The 14,008-nt window shown below is 41.2% G+C and overlaps 1 protein-coding gene across 4 annotated transcripts in view; it reads right to left on the bottom strand.

The window, feature by feature from the left end:
• LOC133954954 (serine/threonine-protein kinase WNK1-like) overlaps nt 1-14,008 on the bottom strand; it is a 28,095-nt gene that overhangs the window by 13,323 nt on the left and 764 nt on the right. For 2 of the 4 annotated variants that reach the window (XM_062389555.1, XM_062389558.1), the window contains exons 2-5: nt 10,375-11,618; nt 2,498-2,670; nt 2,024-2,244; nt 239-396 (exon numbers count right to left, since the gene is read on the bottom strand). In XM_062389555.1, coding sequence (XP_062245539.1) covers nt 239-396; nt 2,024-2,244; nt 2,498-2,670; nt 10,375-11,166 — 1,344 coding nt within the window. In that variant the 5' untranslated portion in view covers nt 11,167-11,618. Of the gene's footprint in view, nt 1-238; nt 397-2,023; nt 2,245-2,497; nt 2,671-10,374; nt 11,619-12,623; nt 12,941-14,008 lie in introns of those variants that run through there. The other 2 variants (XM_062389557.1, XM_062389556.1) reach the window with 2 other exon arrangements.

Genomic DNA, 14,008 nt, shown 5'->3' with positions numbered 1-14,008 from the left:
GTTTTCTAAATTTGAAGGTCACTCAATAAGGGCAAGGGGAGGTTATATAGGAGATACAGGGATACAATCAAGTTAAGAGCTGAAATACAAGACTAGAGGACAGGAATGTAATATAAGCTGCGTAAAGAAGTGAGAAGTATAAAACAATTCCAGAATGGGACACTAGCCTTCTTGGCACATAGGAAGAGGTGAAGGAAGGGGCATAGGGGTGATGTGGATGGTTGAAAAGAGGACTTACGCTGGTAACTCTGCGGTAGATCTGTGCAGCATTCTGGCACTCTGAGTAAGGGTACTCTGAGGTGGCCATCTCCAGCATGCACATTCCAAAGGCATACACATCCACTGACTCGTCGTACTTCTCCTCATACATCTCAGGCGCCATGAACTCAGGGGTACCTTAAATCAGAACAACTTTTCAGAACTCGCGAACTCCCTTACTGATTGACTGGGGTTCTCACAACCCATTGACCCTCTGCTCCTCTAACCCGTGAGGGGTTGAGGAAGAGGAGGTTGAGGAGAGTGACCAGCCTGCTGACATCTCGGGGGTAGAACCTGTGAGGTGAAAGTTGGAAGAGAGAGAGAGAGAAAAAAAGAAAAAGGGGAAGGAAAGCAAAAAAAGAGACAGAAAACAAAAAAGGAGGGAGAAGCTGGGCTCAGTTAGACTGTAGAGAAGAAGGCACGTGTTTGTCTGTGTAAGACCTTAACACGGTGCAACATAATGTGACTGAGGTTACCGATATGCAGAACACACTCGCTAGCCAAAATGAATGTTCTTTACATTCAAAGATTAGCTTTAAAATTAGGAATTTTATATCCAGGCCAATATATAGTGAAATTTCAAAAGGATGCCAATGATCTGGGTAGGAAAATATGACCAGCTATGGAAATAACTTGTCAAGACCTTACCTTACAACCAAATCAACATAGCCTCTTATATTACACCTACCTTTGGTAGTCTGACTTACCGTCTCTTCCTGTCCTGCAGGAGCAAACGTTAGGGCTAAGGCTGAGAGAAGCAGGTTCCATAGCTAGTTACTGTGTTGAGCAGTGTGTTCATGCATATCAGTCTTGTTCTATTAATTAATTATTTTACATTAAATCTCAGGTCTTACACAGAAAAACTGATTGATTATTTGAATGTAATTGATTTTGATATTGATGTATGTTACAGCACACTGTCAGACTTACCAGGCCCATTTAAGTTCATACTTACTCAATGACCAGCAGTACCCTATTCATTCCAAACAGCAGAATGGGGCACAGCTGAGGCTAGAGCCTACATTTTAAAAAACATACCCAAGAATGTGAAGGTAAAAAAATTAAATAAAAATATAAAGGAAAAAAAGGCAAGAGGCTGACAGAGAGAAAATGTGGAGAGCTCCCTGGACACAAAGAAGGAGCAAAAACATTCTGCAGTCCTGCAATATTTTAAAAGACAGTAAGAGACAAACACTAGAGGCAAAAAACCTGTCGAGGCAAATCCATAGAAAGAGATGTTAAACATTATCAGTGTTACCGGTAAACAGACCACATATTTCCAAACCACAGGACAAAGACCAGTCTACAACAGACGCAATGGCCATACCTTCAGCCATGGCCAGGTTAGCCTGCAAGAAGGCATGACAACCATTATAATACTGGTATTAATATTTAACAGGATGAGAAATGTTTGGCTCTACTTACATTCAGTAGTTGCCTGGAAAAGAAACTCTCTTTTTTTGGAGAAACATGGAACAGAATATTCTGTACAGTGACCAAACTTGTTGGAGTGCAAAGAGCGAAAGCCTTGTGGTTATCTGCCTAAGATTACCACATTATTTGGCCTCCATTTGAGCTGTGGTTTGAGAGACACCTGAAACGCTGTGGTCTGTTTTTTAACCACATCGTCCGAAAACAAGACAATGGAAAACATATTCTTCTAACACCATCACTGTCAATACAAACAGAACATCATGACCTCAGAACAGGTGTTGTCCCAAAGCAGGATAAAGACAAGGAGATAAAAATGACTTTGGGGTCGTACCTATAACACTCTTGGCAAAGGATGAACGCTTGAGGGTGGCCAGTCCCAGGTCTCCAATCTTGACAGACCCTGTTGGGCCTGTGATGAAAATGTTGTCACACTTAAGGTCCCTGTGGATGATCGGGGGAGTCCGAGTATGGAGGAAGTGAAGACCCTTCAGGATTTGTCTACACCAGCTCCGCAGCACTTTAATTTTCATCACTTTGAAACGCTTCAGATATCTGCAAGAAAATGGATCATCATGTTATCAAATGTAACACAGAACAAATTAGGCTAGTCTTTCCTGGAGACTTCAAAATAAAATCATTGTATTAAATAATCATTCAACTATTACTATATTTTAGTATCAATGCATTACTACTTTGTTAAATCTAAAACATGAGATAATACAAAAAAATCATAATCAATAATCTGCTTTATCAAAATGATACAAGTCCTGATTTGTGGTTTATTTCAGCCCAGTTGGAGACTCACGTTTTGAGTGTGCCAGATGTCATGAGTTCCGTGACCAGAACAATACACTTCCTGCCTTTGGAGGGTCCCTCCCACGAGTCGTAAAAACGGACAATGTTGGGATGCTGCAGTCCTTTTAACATCCCCGCTTCCTCCTTGAAGCGCTGCCGCTCTGTCTTCGACAGCTTACGATCCTGCAGGGGGCAAAAAGGAGAATAGGAGACGTTTGAAAATGTCCCACAACTCAGAGGGCCATGCTTTTTACAGATGTGTATGGGTTTATTAAGAGTTATGAAAAGATGAGGTACAAATATCTGAAATGATAAAGATTATCAGTATTAATGGCCATCAAAGAATGTTTTTCCTATGCAGCATCTGAATGCAATCATGTATCATAAGTCAGTCATCAAGACATTCCAGGTTAAAGGGTTAAAAATGTATTTGAAAGGTTAATAAAAAAGGTATTAGAACACAAAGTTTTCTTTCAGCACTTGGTCATATGACTCAAGCACATACACAGTTGAGAGACACAGGGATGCGTCTCTGTTTTCTCTGGCAGACGACTATGTAACAAAAGGAGCGTGTCTAGCTTTGTCCCGGATTGGAGGAAAACCAAAACAAGTTAAGAGCCAGAGTATTTAAAAAAAAAAAAATTTGGTACAGTGCAGACTAAGTCAAAAATAAACAACAAAAAAAACAAACACACTCTCCTCTAAAGTAGGTTTAAGCAATGCGAGGGAAATAAATTATAAATCACCATAATCAGAGGATATTATAAATAGATATTATATTACGTCATTGGTAAACATCTGGAAAAACACCTGGTGTAACGCATGTAAATTTATTATTTATTAGGAGCGTTCTTGTTTGATTAATTCTGGTAAATAAGACTGTTTAGCATTGTTCACTTTAGCCAAATTGATAGATGTTAATGATTATTACATATGTAACTGGTATGAAGTAAATGTTGTGCTCAACTGGTCTTATATTCTGAATAAAGATAAGGATGATACGAATCGACAAATGTGTGGCAGCTTAAGCGTTTGTCAATTAATCGTGGGGAAATGTATATAAACCTGATAGCAATATGCCCTGATGGATTTAAAATTGACTAGAAAATAAAGATGGATAAGGCAGAAATGCCTTTTGTAGGTTTGGCGTCTTCACAAAAATCTGGAATGTGTAAAACCAGTCTCATGTTTCCTGAGCAATTCCTGGTATGGCCTGTATACCCAACATGCGCGAGTTACAGTTAGGGTGTGAAACCCCACAGCTAAAGAGTTTCCTTGAAAACCCCAGAGACCTGGCAATAGACCAGGCTGTCCAGGGAATTCAGCCCATTGGAGCCCTGTGGCGAATGCATGTTTGACTTTGTGGGTGTGTCAGCACCAGACTGCGAACTTTCCAGTGAGTGACAACACGCAATGAAAAAAATATTTGAGAGTGCTGTGGCCGTTGCTGGAGGCGTTCTGGAGGTTTCAGGGTGAATATTTATCTTGTCTGAGACAGGGCAGGAAACACAAAATGAAAAGTTGATGACAAACCTTTAAAGAATTAGGAGCAAAGGAGATGACACTAATTCACAAAGAATGTCAAGAAACCAGAGGTTTAGAGAGGACAGACAAGTAGTGGAGGCTCCATGGACTTGGATCAACTGACCTATTTTCTAGAGTATTTATCTAGTGGGGCAGTGGCTCCCATTTGTCTTTCTGTGCCCCATGTGAAAAAGTCATGCAGAATATGCACAGCAGCAGTCACAGAGTTCCAGGCCTTGGGTGTGTAGCACCACAACCCCCCCACACACACACTGAACTGCTGTATCAATGAAAGCATTTCCACATACAATCACTGCCAATACTTCCCTTTACAAGTGCAAACCAGTAAGAACAGCATTACCAGATATATTATAATTCACTTGCTTAACTCACATCTACCTTAACCTCTGCATAAAAAACAGAGGAATTTGTAGTGATTTGTGAAGTCACATGCTAACACACTGCTGTGACTTAAAGCACATTTCAGGATCTCTACTTAACAGGCGGCTTCAACGTTTTTCTGTACAGAGACAAGAAGCAGATTGTACTTGTCAAAGATCTAAGAATAACTCTAGACTGTTTTCCATTTCTTTATATGGCTTATGAATGATGACATTCTGTATATAATTTGTGCTGAAGTGACCAACACAAAAAAGAAGAAAACAGAGAAATATGTCACTTGTAGATATGTAGGCGTTATTTAGTATGGGGCCATCAATCCTTAAAAGAATGTAAGAACTGTGGAGCATTTTTTAAGAGGCCCCGGACAAGTAAAATCTCTCCAGGAATTTAAAATCTTTAAATCATGAGATAGACATCTCACCCCCTATTAACTGTAACTTGAAAGACTTGAAAGCTCTGAAGCATGTGACCTGCTTACTGTCACTGGTGACAGTTCCTATCTCATCCAAGAGCCCTAAGCAGCAAGGCCAAAGGTAACCTATCCAGACCTATCACATTCATAGGATAACTAACATCCCTGCTTACGATGCGTTTTGACAAATACTGTGTGTCGTCACTTTAGGCTATTTACTTAAGTGTAATAGCAAAGTAATGATTTGTACAGATTTTCTTGACTGACAGGTGAGTCAACCCATCAGCCGAGATGGGTGTGGCTTGGTTATCCCTCTTCCTCTTAGAATCTCCCATAATTGACGTAATATAGATTGTGACGCTCAAAACCTCACCATGATGATCACCATTAGTAAAACCAAAAATCAGACTGTGTCTTTATTTTTCTACACCTGGTAGTGTGGTCATACTCTGCACGCCCCTTTGAGGGAGAGGCACCAGCAGCTGCAGTTAAACCAGAGCAGCTTTATATGACTGAAGTAATTCTTCCTTTTTTAGTTGTTGGGGTAGTGTTACACAGTGTTTCCACAGATCACTTCCAACTTGGCCCTAAAAAGAATAGTTCACTCCCTGTATCAAGGATATCTGTTCAGACACTGGAAGGATCCAGCTGGCCCAGTTCCCCCCCAATGGCAGCCATAGCAACCAAGGTCAAAGCATTAACCCATTTCGCACAGAAGATATGATATAAACCCAGTGTACGGTTGAGAGAGTAGGATTCTGCTGTGCCTCTTTTCAGCCTCAGTTTGGAATGATGTGTTTTGCCCAAAATGCTCTTTTTTCTGATTGGTTAACTGCGGAGTGTTTGTTAAAAAATGTCATCATCTGGGTATGCGTCACCCAGAGGATGACCTGGGTCATTCTGTTACAGCGGGCAAAAATCATCACCACGCAGGCTTTTTCTTTGACTGAGAGATATAAATGTAAACAAATTATGAAGGCTACAAAACGTTTTATCCATTTTAAATGATGACACACAGACTTTTGCAACACCTTGCTCTCAGGTTTAGACAAGATTGACCTCGCCTATCAGCTACCAGTAAGCCAACCTCAGTGTGAAATCACTTGCTGCACTGGGAGGAAAATTAAACGGTGAATGAGGCTCTAGTCAGATGTGGTATTAATCACCATGTGTCACAAGGGATCTGATCACAAGTGGAGAGCTCAAAGTTCATCACGTTACACCTGACAGTAGGATGTGTCTCCACATGTGTCTCAAGGGATCACTTGTGATCTGATCATACTTCCCTGCTCTATATGCAAACACACACTTGCTTCATTTCTGTTTGCTTAGACCAAATTATGTTGTTTTTAGACAACATCATCGTCTGACTGTGACAATATCATCCAAATTAGTTCATTTCAATTATAACTCAAACTTTTTATTCTACCCATGTTAATTTCCTCTACAATAAAGCAAAACAGTGGAACACAACTTATGAAATCAATTCATTATTTAAGGATTCGACCCTGCCATCAGAAACATACTGCTATACCTATCATTGTATTATTTTAACAATAATCATTGAGCCCCAATACTATCTGGACATATTATGACCTAAGGGTTTCCAGCCAACACCTAAAGCCAGTTAACTACAGTTTGACCAAAGTAGAGCAGAAAATACTGCTTCTAGGCAATGGCCATCATAAATAACCAAACAATACTAAAAATAGAGTGAGTGTAAAAGGCACGTGATCATGCCAAAGGCTGGCTCTGTCAGGTCCCTGCTCTGAGGTTGACACTGAGGGCTCGATGCAGCCCTTTAGGAGACACTGTTTGAGATCTGAGGTCTGTTTGGAAATAACTGTTTTGTTTTACAGAGAAACTCTGACACATGGAAATGAGGTCAGAGATCACTGTGACTGTCAGCAAAAGACAAGAGAATGGATCCAAGCTATTTCACGTCTGCCTGCATGACTCATCATCTGAGCTTAATTACATCGAGCAAGACACCATGAATCGTCAAAGTATTCTCATTGTTGATGAAAGCCACTAAATCACGTTTCGCTGAGTGTGACTTTGTTGATTTGTGTGAATCATCGGCTTAACATTTTTTTTTCATAGGCAAGGCTCCTCCAACTGAAAACAGCCTGCACTTGTGGATAACTCAACAGATAACATATGTATATGCAATCACTTTACTGAATAGGATATTTGTTCCTAATTCTGTTTATATACAACTCAGAAATAAACAACTAAAATTCAAACTCGTACATTCAACTTAAAGACTAGCAATGATGAAGAATAATTACAGATGAGTCACTATTCCACTGTTTAAATATAGCATGTCAATCTCAGCAGATACCATCAGCCAGTTGGACAGGCAGCTCCTAGAACTACCAAAGGATACCTGGGAGGGAGATGTAGATAAGTGGAAGATGACATGGTCGAAGATGGATGAGTGAGTAAGAAAAGGGAGGCGCATTAATGTATTCCTCAGCTTCCTCTCCGTGGTGACCTACTTATTGAGTAGACATGCCTGCAATGTGAGATCCGAAACAAAAGGGTGGGTTCATGGGTGGGTGAAAAAGGGTGGAGGCCTAAAAATTCTTGGAAGACTGTGGACAGATGGTCCCTCACACTAAACCAGGGGCATTTCCTTTAGACTTAAAACACTAACGTTTTTAGCCGTGGTTGCAACATGGCTTGAGGGAAAGTTGACTGGATCGTCCATCAGTGGAATTCTCTGCTTTCAGAGGGAAGTAGCTCTAACTACTTAAAACCTTGGTGTGACATAAGGTATAACAGATATACGTGTTTATGAAAAATCCTTTCCTACATGATCCCTTGTCCCAAAAATAAATGTGATCAATTAAAAAGTACAAAGAAAAAAAACATTTGCTTGATCACCTACACGTAAAACTTAACACCAGTGTAGGGATCTGCAGCAACACTGCATTACATCCGGACGGGACTGCAAGTGTTAGCCTGGACATTTTTTGCAATGTTTGAGGAAGATTTAAAGAGAAAAGAAGGGAAAACTTGCTGGACAGGTTTTATCAACATTCAAGTGTAGAGTCCTGCTTTTGCTGACACCAAATTCCCAATGAACAAACAAGGTGCAAGACCGATTACTCACTGAATCTAGCATCAATGGGAAGCAAAGCAAGAATTGTATTACAGAATGAGCCCACGCTCCATTCTGAATTGGTGCAATCTTACAAACTCTCTCCGAATATATTTTCTTTGTCGAAAAATATTGGCATTTTTATGAAAATAGTAAAAAATACTTTTATGTATGTCAAAAAGCAGCCAAGAAGAAATGGTTCTAATTGCATGCTTGTTTGAAGAGGCACTGAACAATTGAGAGTTGAGGGAGAAAACCCAAATACATACTGTATGTATTTTAACATTATGTTCTAGAGACTTGCCCTCAGGATGTATGTGGAATGTAACAACAGTTGAGAGATCATGGGACAGCTTTAAGGACCACATGTTAGGGGATTTCAGCCAGTGTGTGTGTAGTTGAACCATTTGCAGTGCTGAAACTCTTGAGTTGACAGAGGAACGAAGGGGGAACGAGAGTGTCAGGTTACAAGTTCATATTTCAGAACAGACCACAAGCCTTAAACAAAGCTGGTTCTCATTCCATTCTAAGAATTGCAGTAAATCCCCCCTTTCCACTGGATCGGACCCTAAATACAAGTAGAACCTGACAAAGATCCAGCTGAGTTCTGCAGTGAGGGGGATCATTTTCTACAAACCGAGGGAACAAACAGATGGATGAGGACAATTTGATTTCCGCTTGCCTTTTCAAACTGGTCCAGACAATTTCACAGGATATCACAGAGATTGTTTTCTGTCTGCTCACATACTGATTCAAGCCCCAATCTCAAGTAAATGAATAAATCATTGACTCAAGAAACAATAACTTATGAATCACTCAAGTCTTTTGCCTAGTGATGTCTACTTATCCTTAGCTGTAGCCCTAACACTAACCTGAACCTCTCATCTAAATATCACTTTGCCATAGAAGAAATCGAAGAGCTAACAAAGAAGATAAATTGGAGCAATCACTGCGGTTAAGGAACAGAATATCAAATTTCACATGTGTGCTACAGCAGTAGGACGATAAGTTGTTTTTAGATCAAAGAGAAGGAAAGAGAGGAATATAATGATTGTTACATTTAGACAAGAAAAACAAATAAAAACGACCTACAGTGTAATCTTAACTAATTGTTGTAGTCGGAATTTGAAACAAAAAGATTAAAGAAAAAATAGAAGGTCGGGGGGTTGACCCAAGAAACAGGCCTTAGCAGGCAGACCAGCCTGCACTGCTTCACACAGGAGATTCCTCTATCAGGAATGTGACCCATTTTACATTCAGACAAGCGGTCGGAGCCAAACAAACTGCGCATGCGCGTGATTCGCTCTGTGTGAGGGGGGAGGGGCACGTGCCTTCAATCTTCACATTGTTCTGAACCCAGTGTGCATGAGCTGTGGCTGTATGTGCTGCTGTGTGAGGCCTGTGTCTCTCATGACAGGGGGAAAGCGTGACAGTAAAAGCAAACATTCATCTGGCGAATGAGGTCAAACTTTGCTATGGGCCATGTAGCTGGAGCTGCTTTGGCAGAACAGACAGCACATCTGCAAAAATTTTGGACAAGCATTTTTAGGAAAAACCTATGATATAAATATATGTCGTTCAATAGAGACATGTTTACAAAGTGGAATAAAACATAACCGGATACACTTTGTACAACAGTTCCTGGAAATGTTTGCAGACTATAATTATTACAATGATATTTTTAAGCTTCTAACTGCATTTTGGATAGATTTCCATCCTAACCTAAATAATGAATCTCCCCTTTCTGCAGACCAGAATTTGCAGTAACAGCATCATGTATTGCTAAGATAATTCTGCATGTGTGGAGGAAAGTTATAATAATTAATTTCAAAGGGGCCTTTAAAGTAATTCGCTACTGTGGAAACGGAATACAGGAAATCATTATCATTATTACTCAATTCTAAAAACTACCAGTGCAATTAAAAAAATCTACCTTGATATCTATTCAAGGGTATTGTCCTGTGTTGGTTATTCATTGGTCAGAGTTATAAACATTTATTATACAAGCCTTGATAGTGCATCTTAATGGCGAAATGTTTTACTTCATGTGCAGTCTTTACGACCGCTGTTGACTGAGTTATACCCAAAAAATTAAATTTGCAGACAACGGCAGACATGGGAAAGGATTGACATGTTTCTCAGAAGGGAAATGACAGAGGCTATATTTCAGGTAACATTGTGGAGGAAAATTGCATTAGCTCCGCTCCACCATGTTCAGGCCTGGTAAAAGCAGGCCTAGTAAAAGCAGGCCTGAACATGGACACTCTCAGGAGACTGCAACATCAAAGGTGGCTCAATCAAAGACCATGAGTAACTGACCATAGTCCTCATAGCTGTTAATTTGTAGATGCATGCAAAGAGTTAGAGTGAAAAAAAAACTGATATGAGAGTGATGGAAATAAGTGAAGGTCAACAGTAGGAACTAGTTATCCCAATTTCATACCTGAAGCTCACACCAAGCCACCTCCACTGTGGTCTCAGTGTCCAAGCCCTTGTAGACGGTCTTGAAGGAGCCACGACCAAGTTCAATGTCAAACTTTAGGAAACGCCCATCTGGAGATGTTCCCACTGCCACTGACTCTGCCTCTTCGATGTCATCCTGCACTTTTTTCTCAGCTTCTCTCTGCTCTGCCTCTGCCCGTGCCTTAGCAGAGTCCTTATCTTCTCCTTCCTCCCCTTCTCCAGGATGCAACTTCACTTCAGTGGTGCTTTCAGTTTCTGTTCGACTTGGCAAATCTCTTTCCAAGCATGGTATGGAGTCGGACACTACCACCACCTCTACGTCACAGACATCTTGTACATTGGCAGGCTCCTGTTCTAAAGGCACTACTTCCACCTTAGCTATTTCTATGTCTTTTCCTTCCACTACTCCTCTGCCACTATCATCAGACTTTTCATTTTGAGCTAAGATTGTTTCAGTCCGGGGCAAATAAGCAGCAGCAGCCTGCTGCCGCTGAGGGACGGATTCACGTAAATGAACCCGTTGGGGAGCAGGGATGGGGATCTTGCTGGGTAAAGGGAGGGCCAACGCTGTAGCATTGGAATCACTGATCACACTCCGACGCAAGAAACGGTGTTCAGGGTTACATCGATCACGCTCCATGGTGTGATGCCGCCGTCTCACTTCTGACGGTTGGCGGCTGTCACTAATCATTGAATCAGAACTGGGGCCTTCTCCACTCTTCTGGGGGGGGGCCAGGAACTTCACCATTTTGTCATCTGGCTTTTCCGACATCCCACCACCCACACCAAGAGTAAGGGGGTACAACTACTGTAAAATTAAAACAAGGATATTTCCATGTCCGTGATATAGCCTTGTATATTTTCTTTATGTATCTCTGCTTTAAAAAAGGCACAAGATAGAAAGTCTTCCAACTTCTATCTCTTTCTGTCTTTTTATTGATCAGTCTTTACACATAAAGCACAGAGACTGGAGGTGTAGAATGGGAGGTGTTCTCTCGTAGATAGAAAAGGATTGAACACCGTAGCAAGAGACAGAGGGCTGATCTTGATTTGCGAGTCTCTTTAGGTCCACACCATCCATCCTGTCAGACTCAGGCTCCAGGTTCTCTCAAGCATAGGGGATCACTGGTGAGGAACGAATGCACGACCTACGACAGGGACGTCCTACTGCAAGCCAAGGCAGAATGTCGGGACACTCCAGACATATATTCCAGTCGAGTTTCACTGCAAGAGAACAGAGAAAAACAAAAGTTCAGTGATGTGTTTTGTGAAGTAACCAGCGTTATGTCAAGTGTCAACAAGATTAGTAAGAAACCCGCCTGAGTGTTCGCGAGCAGAATTTACAGTATACATCAAGTTCAATAACACTGCTTTACACGTAAGCACAGCTGACACAAACAATATAACCAGTGCCTCAGACCATACTTCAGTCTACTGCTTGTCTACATGAGCATTAATCGTGTGCTGCACTGAAGCATCACCATCTAGTGACACACTCCCTCTCTGATAAGATTTGGTGTCTTGCCGAAGGACATGTCATGCACAGTGAGGGCACATGTTTCCCGTCACCGTGACTCCACTGCAGGTCCTCAACTTTAATCACATTACACACTGGACAATATTTCCCTGCTGAGCCCAAATCGATTAAAAGAAAACATGAAAACTGATGATCAAGCATGACATGTTTTATATCTGTATCAAGTGTTAAAGTAAGCACCAAAGGAAGTTAGGTGGGACCAATACTTAGTGCATCTAGCAGCCCTTTGCAGTGACACAGTAACCCCTCTCAGCCCCACGTTTGTTCAAGCGCAGAAATAACTAACCGAGCACAGATGACAGCCGATTTGTTCTCAGTCTGTGGAACAAGGACGACATCACACTCTCAGAGACACTTATTAAGTTAATGAACACGATTAACTGAGATTAAGTCCCATTATCTGAACGGCTCCTGTACATTTCGTGTTAAAGCAGCACAAGCCCACCACAGCATTTAAGCTGAAGCAGCAGAAGACACGTGTAACCGGGATCGTTAGAAGGTCTGCAATGACAACCTTATTACTTATTACACATCGATAGCCTGACACGGATGCAGCCATTTCCAGCGCAGGCAGCCACAATGTCAAAGCCAAACCGAGGCGACGTTAGCGGCCAGAACATGTCGATACACAAAAACGGACACACACCGCGTATTCGCTAGCTTCATATTTTAATCTGAGCACACACACACACCTCTTCCCCGAACGAACCCCATTCCTCACCGTCTCCTACGGGACACCGGGACCATCTAATACGGCAACATCGAGCATACAAAGCGAGGAGGAGCAATGGCTCTTTGTTAGCCTGCTAACGGCCACAGCTAGCACACACAGCGAGTTAGCTGTCGTTAGCTAATCCTTAACCAGCCATGAATGATTCCCACGTCACGTTTTTTCAACACCACATCCCTGGCTGTGTTTAGAAATCCGAGGTGTGTTTATTTCACGGTGTGTTATCACGTTTAACACGTTTTTAAAAAAGTTAAAATTGAGCGTTTGTGGTGTACTGACGTGTGTACCGTGTCACGTCCAAGCTTCCGCCCCTTGAGTCAGTAGGGGCAAGATCAGACAGTGGCAGCGGCAGCTCGTAGAGGAACTTCCTGTTTCAGTAAAAACTGCCACGAATATGTAAAGGCAGCTGCTGTTTGAAGGAAGCTGCTTTTGGTACCAGTCTGTTTGGAGGCAGTGGCCTTTGTTGCCACACTGTCTGAGAGCAACTAAAGCTGTGTATCTAATAAACTGTCATAAGCCAGTATATAGTTTCTTTGCTCTCGGAGGGTTGGACTCGTATGCATGATCTTGGTGTCTTTGGATATGCAAGAACTCAAAGACTGTATTCCCCCGTATCAGTAACTGTGTGACTGATACTGTGCCTGCGTATATAAAAATGCCACGGCTCATGTAGCAATGTTTACCTGATGATGGGATCTCGTAGGCAATCTCCAAGGACTCAAGAGTTATGGATTTCTATTGTGTAAAAGCATCAGTGCATATCCTAGATAAATGGCAAAAAGGGTAAGCTGTTATCAACCAACAGCTAATGACCTACTACTTTTTAACCAAGTTGAATGACTTCAGTATTTATATGAATTGAGTTAACTGACAGTGACTCCATAGACAGCAATATGGATTCAGGCAGGTTTATCCGGTAGAAAAAGTGAAAAGTACGGATATTGAATCAAACTGTTATTTTTACTTTCCTGGCTAACCAGTCATTTCAAGTTCATCCCCCACCGAGGTTACCAAATACAACTTGAAATATATAACCTTTTCTACTTTTGATGGCAGATAGACATTCAAAATGTGTAAATAATAATATTTCAGTAATTTGCGCAACCGCAGATCATAATAACTAAATTAAAGCATTAAGTTATAGCATTGTCTATTGTAATGATATATGGTAAACGTAATGGAATTTTAAAATGGGATACAGAGCGGCAGAGCCTTTAATATTCAAACAAAAACTTTGTAGTTTACAACGCATGCACATGAATTGGTTAAAACTTCATTAATAAAAGCTTCACGCCATCATCATTTAAGACAAAGGTTTAAAGTTTCAGCGGTAGTTGCCCCAAACAG

The sequence above is a fragment of the Platichthys flesus genome, chromosome 6 (genome assembly GCF_949316205.1).
Source record: "Platichthys flesus chromosome 6, fPlaFle2.1, whole genome shotgun sequence".
Classification (NCBI taxonomy): Eukaryota; Metazoa; Chordata; class Actinopteri; order Pleuronectiformes; family Pleuronectidae; genus Platichthys; species Platichthys flesus.
This window is presented reverse-complemented; position numbering and strand designations above follow the sequence as displayed.